Source organism: Vicia villosa, linkage group LG3 (assembly GCF_029867415.1).
Source record: "Vicia villosa cultivar HV-30 ecotype Madison, WI linkage group LG3, Vvil1.0, whole genome shotgun sequence".
Lineage (NCBI taxonomy): Eukaryota > Viridiplantae > Streptophyta > Magnoliopsida > Fabales > Fabaceae > Vicia > Vicia villosa.
Window position 1 is genome coordinate 192,973,445 of NC_081182.1, and position 13,945 is coordinate 192,987,389.

Here is a 13,945-nt window from a genome sequence, read left to right on the forward strand (position 1 = left end):
ACTTTGATTAAATTATTGAGGGAATTTGCGAAGGAATTTTTGTGACGGATTAATTATCTCGCAACTTTCTTCCCTAATTTTTACACGCTTCTTATTAATCACAAACACAATTTTCCCTCACTAAATTCATCGCAATTAGTGAGGGATTTACTTCCTTCACTAATTTCCCTCTCTAAATTGCATTTTTTTAGTAGTGAGCGCTGCTTTAGGGGAGGATATGAAAGCGCTTTTCAAAAGAGCTCTTATAGGGGGTTATGAAAGCACTTTTAAAAGAACTGCTATAGGTGTAAGGCTACGAAAGCGCTTTTACCCTAAAAAGCTCTGGTAAAGGCCTAGGTACGAAGGAGCTTTTCAGAAGCGCTGTCATAGATTTTTCTATCTTTTGGAGACGATGCAAGTTTGAACGGCTTATTCGGGGTTCAAACTAGACAATATGTGAATTAAAACACAGTAAATCACTGTCGTGGCTTTCGAAGGTATTGTTATTTCGTTTATAGAATAACTTAAATAGGATAAACCATAAAAATTGACAAACTGTTTGGGCAACATCGTGTCACACTATTAGGTAATGGAGGAATCTAAGAGAGCATGTGGAGGATTATATTTTTCTAGTCAACTTTGCTAAAGAGATAAGGGTGAAAGTGAGATATTATCATATGAGTTTAAGCTTGTATGATAAGGTCACCAACAAACAAAGTGCGACACACCAACAAAGATGGACACCTTCGAGCTATTAATTTTTAATTTACCATCTTTTTTTGGAGTTTAACCTACTTGTATAAAAAAAATGTGAATATTCTGTACTTTTGTTCAACAAAAATACCACTAAAAAAACAAAACTTTATTTTACTCAATAAAAAAACGTTATTTCATATTATATAAACTTTTTTTTTAATAAGAAATGGAACTAAAGGGAGCAAAAGGATGCTCCACCCCAAAAATAAAGAGATTACAGGGCAAAACACAAAAGAGGTTGGATATTCCGACCATAACAGTTACACAGCGGCGCTTTCTTATAAAAAGAACCTAACCAATTCCACGAGATGATAACAATCTCCGACATGCAGTCTATAAAACTGAAGGATTCATCTTTAAAGATAATAGCGTTACGCTTAATCCATAATATCCAAATCGTAGCAAGCCAAGCGATCGACAAGATAACTTTCTTAGAAGGACAATTATATAAACTTGTTTACTCTTTAAAAAAAATTAAGTTAAACATTACAAGACGTAGAAAAAGTTATTCTTATTATTATTATTCTATACAGTAATTTTTTCCCATTATTACTAAATATTAATAGTATTAATTGGTGTTCCTCTCCATTGAAATCCTTCCATAAGTTATGATTTATATTCTTAGTATGATAAGTTATGATATATATTCTTAGTAAGATTTTATTGGGAATAGTCATAATAGAGTTATTAATTTCTAATTTTCCTTTTTTATTTATTTGGAGTTTAACCTACTTGTATATAAAAAAATTGGACTTTAACCTACTTGTATATAAAAAAAAAGAGAAATTCTATGGTGCAGTTGCCAATTTGACTTCAGTGGTGAAGTCACTGCCTGACCAATCAGAATTAAGCCCTAAGCCCTAATAGTGCCACATAGGACTGAAGCATTAAATGACCCTTATTGTCACTTACTGTGGTAATTTTATAGTTTGTATATTGCAACTTAGTCCCTAACATATTAATATTGTTTTTAAAATGTAATGTTTATAAACAAAATCAATTAAATTAAAACAAATTAATCAACTCAACAAATTAATCAACTCAACAAATTAATCAACTCATCTCCATCTCCCTCACTTCATCATCGTAAACAGACGTTAGAAAATAAAAATTCTTCATCATCTCATCTTGGCATTTTTTTCCCAACTACAAACTCAACACAACAGTTATCGTCTCATCTTAGCATTTTTTCCCAACACTGCAAACTCAACACAACAGTAATCGTCCCATTCACAGGTTCGTCAAACGTAACAGGACCACAAATCTGTTTGTGTTCGTATTGAGCACGCTGCTGCAAAGGTAAATGAGAAAATGGTTGTTATATTTGTTTGAATAGTTAAGATTTACTGATTTCAAATTGGGAATTAGGGTTTAGGATTGGGAATCTGTTTTATTTACAATTAGGGTTTAGGATTGGGAATCTGTTTTATTTACATGGGTTTTATATTTGATGATTACGAAATTTCACTTTTGGTGGGTACCGTTGAATCAGGTCGATTGATTTAATAAGGGAATAAGGAATTGTGATTGATGCTTGAAATTGTTTTCTGTACATGGGTTCCCTATTTGATGATTTGGAAATTTCAATTATGTTAAGTACCTTTGATTTGAATAGGAAATTATGTACTGTGATTTGTGTTGATTTTTGGTGTGTTAACAAATGTGTTAATTCAGGTGTACCATGGAAAACACCGACCATTATGATTTCAAGGAAGTGATAAGGTACGTGCTGTTAAACTTCAATCTCTACGAAGAGATTTTGAACTATTGAAGATGAAGGATTTTGAGACAGTTAAAGATTACTATTCTAAAGTCAAAGAAATAGTTAATCAAATGAGAGCTTTTGGAGATGATATTCTTGACAAGAAAATTGTTGAGAAAATTCTAATTACTATGCCTCCAAAGTTTGACCCAATCGTGACAACGATTGAGGAAACCAAAGATTTGTCCACTCTATCAGTGACAGAACTGGTGGGCTCTCTTGAAGCATATGAGCAAAGACTGAATAGGCATAAAGAAGATACGCTTGAAAATGCCTTCCAATCAAAGCTCAAATTTCGGCCCCAAAATAAAGAAGATGAAGGAAAGAAGACTTATGGAGAAACTTCTAGAAGAAGAGAAGCTTCTAGAAATTTCTTTAAAAACAAGCCAGATAAAAATCCTCCATGCAATATATGCAAAAGACCAGGCCACGCAGAGAAAAAATGTTGGTACCGTAATATGCCACAATGCAACCATTGCAAGAGGTTCGGGCACATAGAGAAAAATTGTCGCAACAAAGATAGGCATCAAGCTAATATCGCAGAGGAGCATGATCAAGAACAATGTATGTTCTATGCCACTCAAGACTCAATGAAAGAAAAAGGAGGAAGTTGGTACTTGGATAGTGGATGTAGCAATCACATGGCTAAGGATGAGACTATTTTCAAAAGCATTGACGAGTCTGTCAAAGTGAAAGTCCGACTGGGAAATGGAAGTGTGGTTGAATCAAAAGGAAAAGGCACTGTCATGGTGGAGACTGATAAAGGTACACGACTCATCCATGATGTCTTACTAGTTCCCAGCCTAAAAGAAAATCTTCTAAGCATTGGTCAAATGATGGAGAGAGGCTATGCACTTCACTTTGAAGGAGGTGTATGCAAAATATTAAACAACAAAAATAAAAGGGCTGAGATTGCCCAAGTGAAGATGAATAAGAGCAATAGAAGTTTCCCTCTAAATTTAAAATATGCAACTAACATTGCCATGAAAGTACAAGTTGATGATTCATGGCTCTGGCATCAAATATTTGGCCACTTCAACACACATGCCTTGAAGCAGTTACATGAGAAGAACATGATGAGAGATCTTCCAAGCATAAAGGACAACAATGAAGTGTGCGAAGGGTGTCTCCTTGGTAAGAAACACCGATTTCCATTTTCAACAAGTGGAGCATGGAGAGCGAAAGACCTGTTGGAGCTGATACATACCGACGTATGTGGACCGATGAGGACGCCATCACATGAGAACAACAGGTACTTTATACTCTTCATTGACGACTTCTCTAGAATGACATGGGTCTATTTCCTAAAAGAAAAATCAGAAGTATTTGGAGTATTCAAAAAGTTCAAGGCCCTTGCAGAAAATCAAAGTGGAAAACGGATAAAAGTACTAAGAAGTGATCGCGGCAAAGAGTACACCTCTCACGAGTTTGACAGATTTTGTGCGGATGAAGGCATAGAGCGACAACTTACAGTCGCATATTCACCTCAACAAAATGGTGTGTCCAAGAGAAAGAATCGCACAGTTATGGAGATGGCTAGATCGATGCTCAAGGAGAAAGGAATGCCTAACACATTCTGGGCTGAAGCGGTATACACTGCTGTTTACATACTCAATAGATGTCCAACTAAGGCAGTACAAGATAAGACTCCAATTGAAGCCTGGAGCGGGAAGAAGCCGTCAACAAAGCACCTAAGGGTCTTTGGATCTATATGCTACATTCATATTCCAGACGTGAAGAGGCATAAGCTTGAAGACAAGACTATACGAGGTATCTTCCTGGGGTATAGCACAATCTCTAAGGGATACCGTGTCTATAACTTACAAACTAAAAAACTCATTATCAGTCGAGATGTTGAAGTTGATGAGAATGCTTCTTGGAATTGGGAAGAAGAAAAAGTGGAGAAGAACATCCTTATACCAGCTCAACTACCTCAAGAAGAACCCGAGAATGAAGAACCTGAGGAAGAAGAATCAGGTGAACCTCTTTCGCCTCCACAACAACAACAACAAGAACAAGAACTATCATCACCAGAGTCTACTCCAAGACGAGTAAGATCCTTGGTGGACATATATGAAACCTGCAACATGGCCATACTTGAACCTGGAAGTTTTGAAGAAGCATCAAAGCAGGAAGTATGGGTCAAGGCAATGGAAGAAGAGATAAAGATGATCGAGAAAAACAACACATGGGAGTTAGTAAATCGTCCCCATGGAAAAGATATCATTGGGGTTAAGTGGGTCTATAAGACAAAGCTCAACCCTGATGGCACCATACAGAAACACAAGGCGAGGCTAGTAGCTAAGGGTTACTCACAACAACCCGGGATTGATTACAATGAGACATTTGCACCAGTAGCTCGTCTTGATACCATAAGGGCTCTAATAGCTCTTGCGGCACAAAAAGGATGGAGTATCCATCAACTAGATGTCAAATCTGCCTTCCTTAATGGCCTACTTGAAGAAGAGATCTATGTGGAGCAGCCACGAGGATTCATATCTGAAGGTGAAGAAAACAAAGTGTTAAGACTAAGAAAAGCACTCTACGGTTTGAAGCAAGCACCTCGAGCATGGTATAGCAGAATCGATCAATATTTCATGGATCGAGGATTCAGGAGGAGCAAGAGTGAGCCTACACTTTACATCAAGTCCCAAGGTCAGTACACTCTCTTACTCTCTCTATATGTAGATGACCTTATCTACACGGGAAACAATACTAAGATGATGATGGAGTTTAAAGAAGACATGATGAAGACCTTTGAGATGACCGACCTTGGTTTGATGAGTTACTTCCTCGGTATAGAGGTAAGTCAGAGAATTGAAGGGATATTCATCTCACAAAAGAAATACACCGAAGGCTTACTTAAGAAATTCAAGATGTATGGTTGCAAACCTGTCACTACTCCACTCATAACAAATGAGAAACTACAGAAGAATGATGGAGCACCAGAAGCTGATGCATCCAAATACAGAAGCCTAATTGGAAGTCTTCTATATTTAACAGCTACACGCCCAGGTATAATGTATGCTACAAGTCTTCTATCAAGATTCATGCAAAGCCCAAGTCAAATACACTTTGGAGCAGGAAAAAGAATTTTGAGGTATCTACAAGGAACAAAAGAGTTTGGTATATGGTACACTACCGAAATCAAGTCAGAATTACTTGGCTACACCGACAGTGATTGGGCAGGTTCGGTAGACGACATGAAGAGCACCTCTGGCTATGCTTTCTCTCTAGGATCAGGAATTTTCTCCTGGGCATCAAAGAAGCAGGAATATTTTATAGCAGATTTAATTTCCATGTAGGTTCTTACTATTGACAAAAACAACCAGATATTGGAATGGTCTTAAAGGGGACTTGACATATGTTTCATGCAAGAGGCTAAGATGAGTGGTCTGGAGTCTGGACTGTAGTGTAGTTAGAGAGTTGTGGGATGATGATATGGTGGAATGGTCTTACTTAGATGCGGTTGGGGCGTCCGGAGGCATATTAACTATGTGGAAGAAGGATCTTTTTAATCTGGTCTATAGTTTTAGAGGAGAAGGTTTTCTTGGTCTTTGCATGGAAAAGGAAGGAAAATTGATCTACTTCATTAATGTCTACGCCTCGTGTGATAACAATTGTAGATTGAAGTCATGGAAGAGGTGGTGGAGTTTAAGAAGAGTAGTGCTAAGGGAGCTTGGTGCATTGGAAGGGACTTCAATTCCATTCTTCGTTCGAGGAAAGGGTAGGTAAATCCGTTAGGAGTTATATAAAGGAGATGTCGGAGGCAATAATAGGAGGCAAATTCACTTGGTTTAATAGTAATGGCAAAGCTATGAGTCGGATTGATAGATTCCTTCTATCGGAAGATTTTATAGAAGATTGGAAGGTGGAAGGACAAATTATTGGAGAAAGGGGCATTTCCGATCATGCTTCGATTTGGTTGAAAGTTAATAGAAAGAATTGGGGACCTAAACTTTTTGAATTCAACAACTCTTGGTTCAATCATGAAGATTTCTCCTCTTTTCTGAAGAAGAAGTTGGCAACCATAAGTAAAAAGGGGAGAGGTGATTTTTGCTTGGTAGAGAAGTTGAAAGTTCTTAAGGAGAGGATATCTTCGTGGAACAAAGAGGTTTATGGTTGGATCGACCTTAACATTGAGAAAGTCGGGGAGGAGATGCAACTTTTAGATAACTTGTTTGTTCATTTTGCGGGTAATGTTCCGGAGGAGGTGGTTTTGAAGAGATCTAAGGCGATGGCGGATTTTTGGGTTAATCTTAACAAAAAGGAAAGTATTCTCCGGCTTAAATCTAGACAACTTTGGTTATCTGAAGGAGATGGTAATACCCACTTTTTTCATAATTATTTGAGGGAGAGAATGAGGTTAAACTCTTTGTGTTCTATAGGCTCAAATAGGGCAGATTGGAAGATGTTAGAGATGTTAAAGACTTCATGTGTGCTCATTTTAAAGATTTCTTTAAGGAGGAAGTTGGTTGTAGGCCGGAGCCTTATGGAATTAGTCTGAATTCTTTGCTGCCGAATGAATCAATGGAGATGGAGAGGCCGTTTTCGAAGGAAGAAGTTAAGGAGGCTATTTAGTCGTGTGACGGGAACAAAAGTTCGGGCCCAGGCGGTTTCACTCTTGAGTTCTTCAAGAGATTTTGGTCTTTTCTAAAAGGGGATTTAATGGCTCTTTGTAATGATTTCCATTCTAAAGGTAATCTTGTGAAAGCTATAACTTCCTCTTTTCTAACTTTGATTTCTAAGAGCAAAAATCCTCAAGATTTGTATGAATATCGTCCAATTTGCTTGGTGGGGAGTATTTACAAGATTTGTATGAATATTTTTTTAAAATTTTTTGTATCCTTCTTACAATATTTACATGCTTGCATTATATGTCAATTTATTTCGATTTTTTTTTAAATACTTATAGTTTGATTAAATTCATGATTAATTGTTGTCCTTTATTGCTTAGGTTCTCTCCTTAGTTCCTGATGAATTGAAGTTTGAGTTCCCTTCCTTATGTAACTTGAAGATACTGGAAGTAGAAATAAGACCAGCTTCATATGGATTATCCCACAGATTAATAGATTAATAGATTAATAGATGCCATATTAGTAATTGACTTTTTTCTTTAAAACTTTCCTTCACCAAATGTTCGGTTCACTAAATTCATTACAAAGGTAAAATGTGGATTAAACTAATGAAAGAAAGATTTTTTGCGTGAATTTATTTTCATTTGTTTCTGTTTCACTTTGTCTCTATAATTATAACTTATTATCATATGTAGAGGAACAAATTAAACTCGAATACTAACATGTTTTATGATTTAATTTCTAGCTTCTAGATTGTACTTGGATGCTAACATGTTTTATGATTTAACTTCTACCTTATAGAAAATGTTTCTATGTCAAATTCTCATGTGTTTTTTCTTGTTTCAATTAATGATAGGTTCCAGAGTTATGGAATAGTCTCGTTAATTTCTTACTTTCCATTTTATTTTAATTGGTATGTTTATGCAGACATTTGACAAAACACTGAAACATCGATATTAATAAGAATTTAAAAGAAGACAAACTTAATATAATCACATGTGACATCGTGTCTGTTGTCAAGCATTGACACTTATCAAACGTCGCTCATACATTCGTTTTTGTTCATATGCATAAGCTTTAAACATATATTCTTTAGGTGTTCTGTGAGAGGGGCCCTAGATGGAATATTGGGATTCAATTCCCCCTACCCATAAGAATTGACGTTCTGTTCTTTATTTAGTGAGTTTTTTTAGTTCATGTAAAATCCAATAATACAAGTTTGTAAGCGCATCAGTAGTAATATGTTTTGTGAAATTATTATCTAATTTAGACCTCATGATTTTATGTATTTCAGAAATATTGGTGAATTACTTAACATTATTTGGACAAAAACACAAGAAGGAGAACTGGTTCAAGTTAAAGTTGGACATTTTTTGTGGCAAGATGAACAATGAACAAATTGAAGCAAGAGGAATCTGAGGTGCATACATTGAAGCAAGAGTAACATTTTTGCTTAGAGAAATCTTTTCACTAGTTAGATAGTATTTCTAAAATTTATTTTTCCTTGTTTAACTAAATTATTCTTCATATATTTTATTTTTCTACTTTCACATAATTTGCATAATTATATATCTTTGGTTGTCATGTATTTAATCATTCTGTGTTTGTCTCTATCACACATCAATTGACCGATCACTTGCAATCTATTCACCACGACACTCGATAAAAGAAACCGATCAATCCTACTTTTCGACTTACCATCCATATTATACTAAGAGAATTTTTTTTCCTTTACAAGGAACGTCCACCAAATCGCTCTTGATAATAAATTCCGAAAATAACTCCGCGTCTTTCTTATTAACTAAAACCCCCTACCTCTCCTCTCTCCACAATTGTTGATAGCGTTGAAATCACCACCCAAAATCCATTCACCATCTACGAAAATCTTCTTCAACTCAATTAACTCTTCCCACATAGATCTCTTCTTATAAATATTGCACGAAGAATAAACATTTACCACATAATAAAGATTATCCTTCCATTTCACTTTGATTCCCAATAAGCCATCGCCTTTAACACTATTCAACACCGACATACTATCATTCTTCCGCAAGGTAATCAAACCACCCGATCTTCCTACCGAATTCGAGAAAGCGAAACCGATATTCATAGATTTCCAAAAACTATTAGCAATAATCTCATTCATACTAGTCACCTTCGTTTCTTGAATAAGAAAGATGTCCGCTTTACCTGTTATAATGATGGAACTAATTCTCCTTCTTTTGAGTGTGTTCACTCCCCCTCTAATGTTTAATGATCCGATAATCATTGATGAACATTATGTAACACCTTCCTTCCTTCCTCTTCGGTTTCGCTCCCTTTTTCCAAGTCTACAATCCTACTTACTAACTTGTTCTGGACCAGAAAAGTCAACAAGACCCAAAAAAAATAATTTAAGTTAAACATTACAAGACCTAGACAAAGTTTTTCTTATTAATATTTTTTTTACAGTAAGTTTTTCTTATTTTTATAAAATATTAATGTTAATTGTTGTTCCTTCACTCCCTTGAAACTCGTTCCTTCATTCCCTTAAAACTCGTTCCATGACAAGAAACTGTTGTCCAATTCGCTCTCCCCCACAAGAAACCCTAGCTTCTCTCTCAAACAATGTTAATTACTTAATTCGTTCATTATGGCCATCAATATAAGAACAGTGAAAGCTTGAATTCTAAAATATCAATTCCACAATTGGATATTCAATATAATGATGCTTCAATCGCTGGATACATTTGCAGAGGCTTCAGTTCAATGATTCTGTAAATTGATTCCAAGATTATAACTGGTCCATAATACATTTGCAGAAGCTTAAGTCGTTGGATGTGATTGTTGATGTGAAAAACACCTATGTTTTGAGAACTCAATTCAATGGTATATTTTCAACCTATGTTTATATCTTTGAATGTTTCTGTTACTATTCTTAAAATGTATATTTGAGAAATGCATCACTGTATATTATATGAAAGGGATGAATAAGAATTAATTTATTTTGAATATTATAATCCTCACTTTGTGTTTATATTTAATTATATTAAAATAAATTAGTTGAATTTTGAGTTGATCTTGAGTTGAAAATTTTGACTTCTTTAGCGAATGAGCTGAATTTGAGCTATTTAAGGTTCTCTGGACAACATATTGTTGTGTTTATTATTGTGATTTTATTTCTCTGGTGTTGAAGTTTTCTTTGATTTTTATGTAACAAGTAAATAATTTATGGATAATTTATTGCAATGCTTGTTATTGTTGAGCATTAGGAATATGTTTAGTTTTTATGAGAATTTGAGAGTATTGATTTCCTTTTTTAACTACTTTGTTTTAAAAAACTAACCCTGCCATGTTACTATAGAATATTTTATATTGTTTGTTTATGCAAGTATCCTTTACTGTTAAAAAAAGTTACAGAAGAAAAATTATTGTTGGTTTAACTAATATATATGATCATTTCTTTGTTCCTATCTAAAAAAAAGGTTCCAAAGTGACAATTTCTCCTTTGCTATATTTTAGTGGAGACTTTGGTATGGTTCTGCTATGGAAAAAACTTGAGGACCATTGAAAAAGAGTTGAAAAAGAGAGTGGAGGAGAGACTATAAAAATATGTAGAAGAAACAAGTATCAACTAGTTATTTAAAGACATTCAAGTGATCAAAAAGTATGTCACATCTCTCTCTAAATTGTATCCTTTGACTTTATTTCTTGGTGTTATCCATTTAAATCAAGTATGCAATGTCATTATATGAGATATAATCTTTATATTTATTTCAAAGTGTTTAAATTTCTTATTTTATTAATCAATCACAATTTAATATTATTTTTTTAGACATTTGTAAAACAATAATGTAAGTACTTATACCATTTTAAATTTTACAAATAATTTTTTTTTTCTGGCATTAGATTACCTCAACTCAACATAGGATAACCATTGGATAGAGAGATTAACAATTCGACAAAAAGAATGGATTGATTAAGCTAATAAAAAGCCATTTGCTGCCGTGTTTTTATTATGAGCACCTGTTATAAAATTTTATTCTAAAAAAAGAAGTTGCGGTAAATATTACTATAATCATAAAAGAGTTGAAGTAAGAGTTGTATCTAGAATAAATAACTAAGGAGGGAGAGGATATCTCTGTCTTACATCAAGATAAATAGTTGAATATGTGAATGACATACTAGCCATTAAGGTTGAGAACTACCAGTGCTTATCAAATTTAGGAATTTGGTATAGAAAAATTCCCACCACACCAAATGAAATCGTGTAAAGTATTTCTTTGATATGACATGGATCATTTACAATTGCTTCTTTTAATTGCCTTGCTAATTAAATTAAACATTAAAAGATCAATTTACATATGACTCATATTAATAGCAATAACTTTTTAATTATATATTATTTTATAATTAACTATATTGATGCTCATAGAAGCGTTTAAAGTTAATTCAATGGCAGCACCTGAACAACTAACATATTTAAAATTTTTAAGAACCTTAACTTAAAGCCTCCAAGATGTTCCCTGACAATATTAATTTAATTATTTTCATTTTTTATCTTAATAAGAACTAGAATTACATATTACACTAATGTTGTCAAACAACATTTTGTGGCTCTAAAGTGAAGTTATTTTTTTAAATATAGTAATCCCTTTGATACTGCCATTGGATAGACTAGTTATGCTTCCTTAAGTAAAATGTGAGTATAGTTAAGTAATAAAATAAAATTTAATTGAAAATTAAAAGATATGTTAATATGTGTTTTATGTAACTGATGTTTTATGTTTAATTTATTTACAATGACAATTAAAACAAGCAATTATTTACATAGAAGATGAAGGAATGTCAATAAACCATGTCATATCGGTGAAACACTATCCATGGTTAAATTTGGAATGGTTGAAATATTTCTCTCACATATTCTTGAAATTGATAAGCCACGGTGGTTCTCAATTTTATCTGTTATTATGTCCTTTATGTACTCAACTATTGGTTTTGGTATTTTACATGGAAATCCTTTATCTCTTTATTTGTTTAATCTGTGTGATGAATTCTATCTAGTTTTATTTCTAAAAGTTTTAGTAAGGGTTGTATCCAAGATTATAACCAGGCCTTGCTATTGCCAAAAGTGTATGGACATACCATTTCATCCAAAATTTGGGGAAAAGGCAGGTAGAGGTAATGCTGAGGCTAAAGAAGAAGAGAAAGAAAGTGGAGATGAATAGGAAGAAGAATGCGAGAAAACGGTGAAGAATAAGAGGATGATGACTAAATTGCTGCCATAACTTGACCACCGTTAATGTGAATCTTCATTTACTTTAGTTTCATTGTTTCGTTGTTTAATATTAGCAATTTTTCAACAATTTATGTGTGTTTTATTTATTTTACTAATAATGCCATGGATAAGAGGAATTTGGAGATGCTGGTCATTTTGTATTTAATACATGAGCACGTCTATGTTTCCAAACATCAAAGTATTTGTTGGGACGTCATTATTGTTGAATGTATTTATATGTTTTCTATGAATGTTTGTTGAATATGAACAAGTACAACAACCCAGCGTCATCTCTAATATCTTGACATTGTGCGAAAATACATATTTTATAACCCTTTTGAGCAGGTGATGGTTCGTATAACCCTTACTATAAAACTTGAGAGCGTGGCCTGAGCAACTGCCCAGGCTCTGGCCCATTTAGTTTTTGAAATATGAAGTAAAAAAAACTAGGGCAAATTATAGGTAAAAAAGGGCAAGTTATATGTGAAAAAGGGCATTCGAAATCAGAATGAAGAAAAAAGGGGGAGAACGAAGAAAACAAACACAACACAGTCAAACGTGACCACGCTCACGCCGTCAATAATTGCTCCGCAGCAATGGCACAAGCACGTCGTTGAAACACCCTCTCTTCCGGTCATAGCTTCGTTCTGCCATCGATCAGAGAGACTCGCTATCCCAATCTTTTTCAGCTTTTAACGTTTAGTTTTCCTCTGTTTGAACAAGAAATTGCATCTAAAATCTATGTTCAGCTCTTTTTTTTTGTGAAATCTGTGAAATGTGTTTGTGCAACTAGAATGATATGCACACCAAATGTTTGATTAAATGACTGTGTGTATATGTGTTTGTGCACGTTTATTTTCCACTCAATTTGAAAGATTATCTATGGTTTTCTATCTGTTTTCTATATGTGTTTGTAGGCATAACATTAATTTTTTAGAAATTAATTCAGTTACGTTGATCTTTTTGATACATAAATCAATGGTATTATTTAAATATCATACGTAAAATTGAACGGATGTTGAAGCTTCTCGATGGATACTATACTGTTTTTGGTGAGAATATCTACGGGCTGTTTTGTGTTTTGAATTATTATATCATTGGTCTTAATTGGTTAATCATTTCTATTTCTAATTATATATATGTAGGCTAAACAACATATTCTGTTTCTAATTAGATATATGTCCGCTAAACCACATAGTTCAATGATTTAATACCCATTTTCTTAATTTTGTATTTATTAATGGCTGAGTTTATATGTAATCTCAGCTTATCAAACAATATGATTTTGTAAATATAACTTGTATGACAATAGGGTGAGATTTGGATTTTTCCCCTATTAGTCTTTTTTGTTAGATTCCCTCTTATAAAACACAGATTCCGTTTCTGCTACTCCCTATCTCTTGTTTGGCTTACTGGGCAAAAATAATCTGGTTACGTGGCATCCCACGTGGCTTTTTAAATATTTTTTATTTATTTAATTATGGTTTTAAATGCCACGTTGGCACTGTTTGGTACGCATGAAATGGCCGCTACCACTAGGCCAACTTGTCTATTGTTATATATTATGGAACTGAAACAATATATATTAATAGTACAGTATATATTAATAGTTAC

At 33.8% G+C, this 13,945-nt stretch overlaps 1 protein-coding gene across 1 annotated transcript; it reads left to right on the forward strand.

The window, feature by feature from the left end:
- The first annotated feature begins 6,257 nt into the window (after nt 1-6,257).
- On the forward strand, nt 6,258-7,078 carry LOC131659625 (uncharacterized). The gene is made up of 2 exons (XM_058928792.1): nt 6,258-6,819; nt 6,951-7,078. Exons 1-2 carry the CDS (start codon nt 6,258-6,260, stop codon nt 7,076-7,078), a joined length of 690 nt encoding a protein of 229 aa, XP_058784775.1.
- Nucleotides 7,079-13,945: the final 6,867 nt, after the last annotated feature.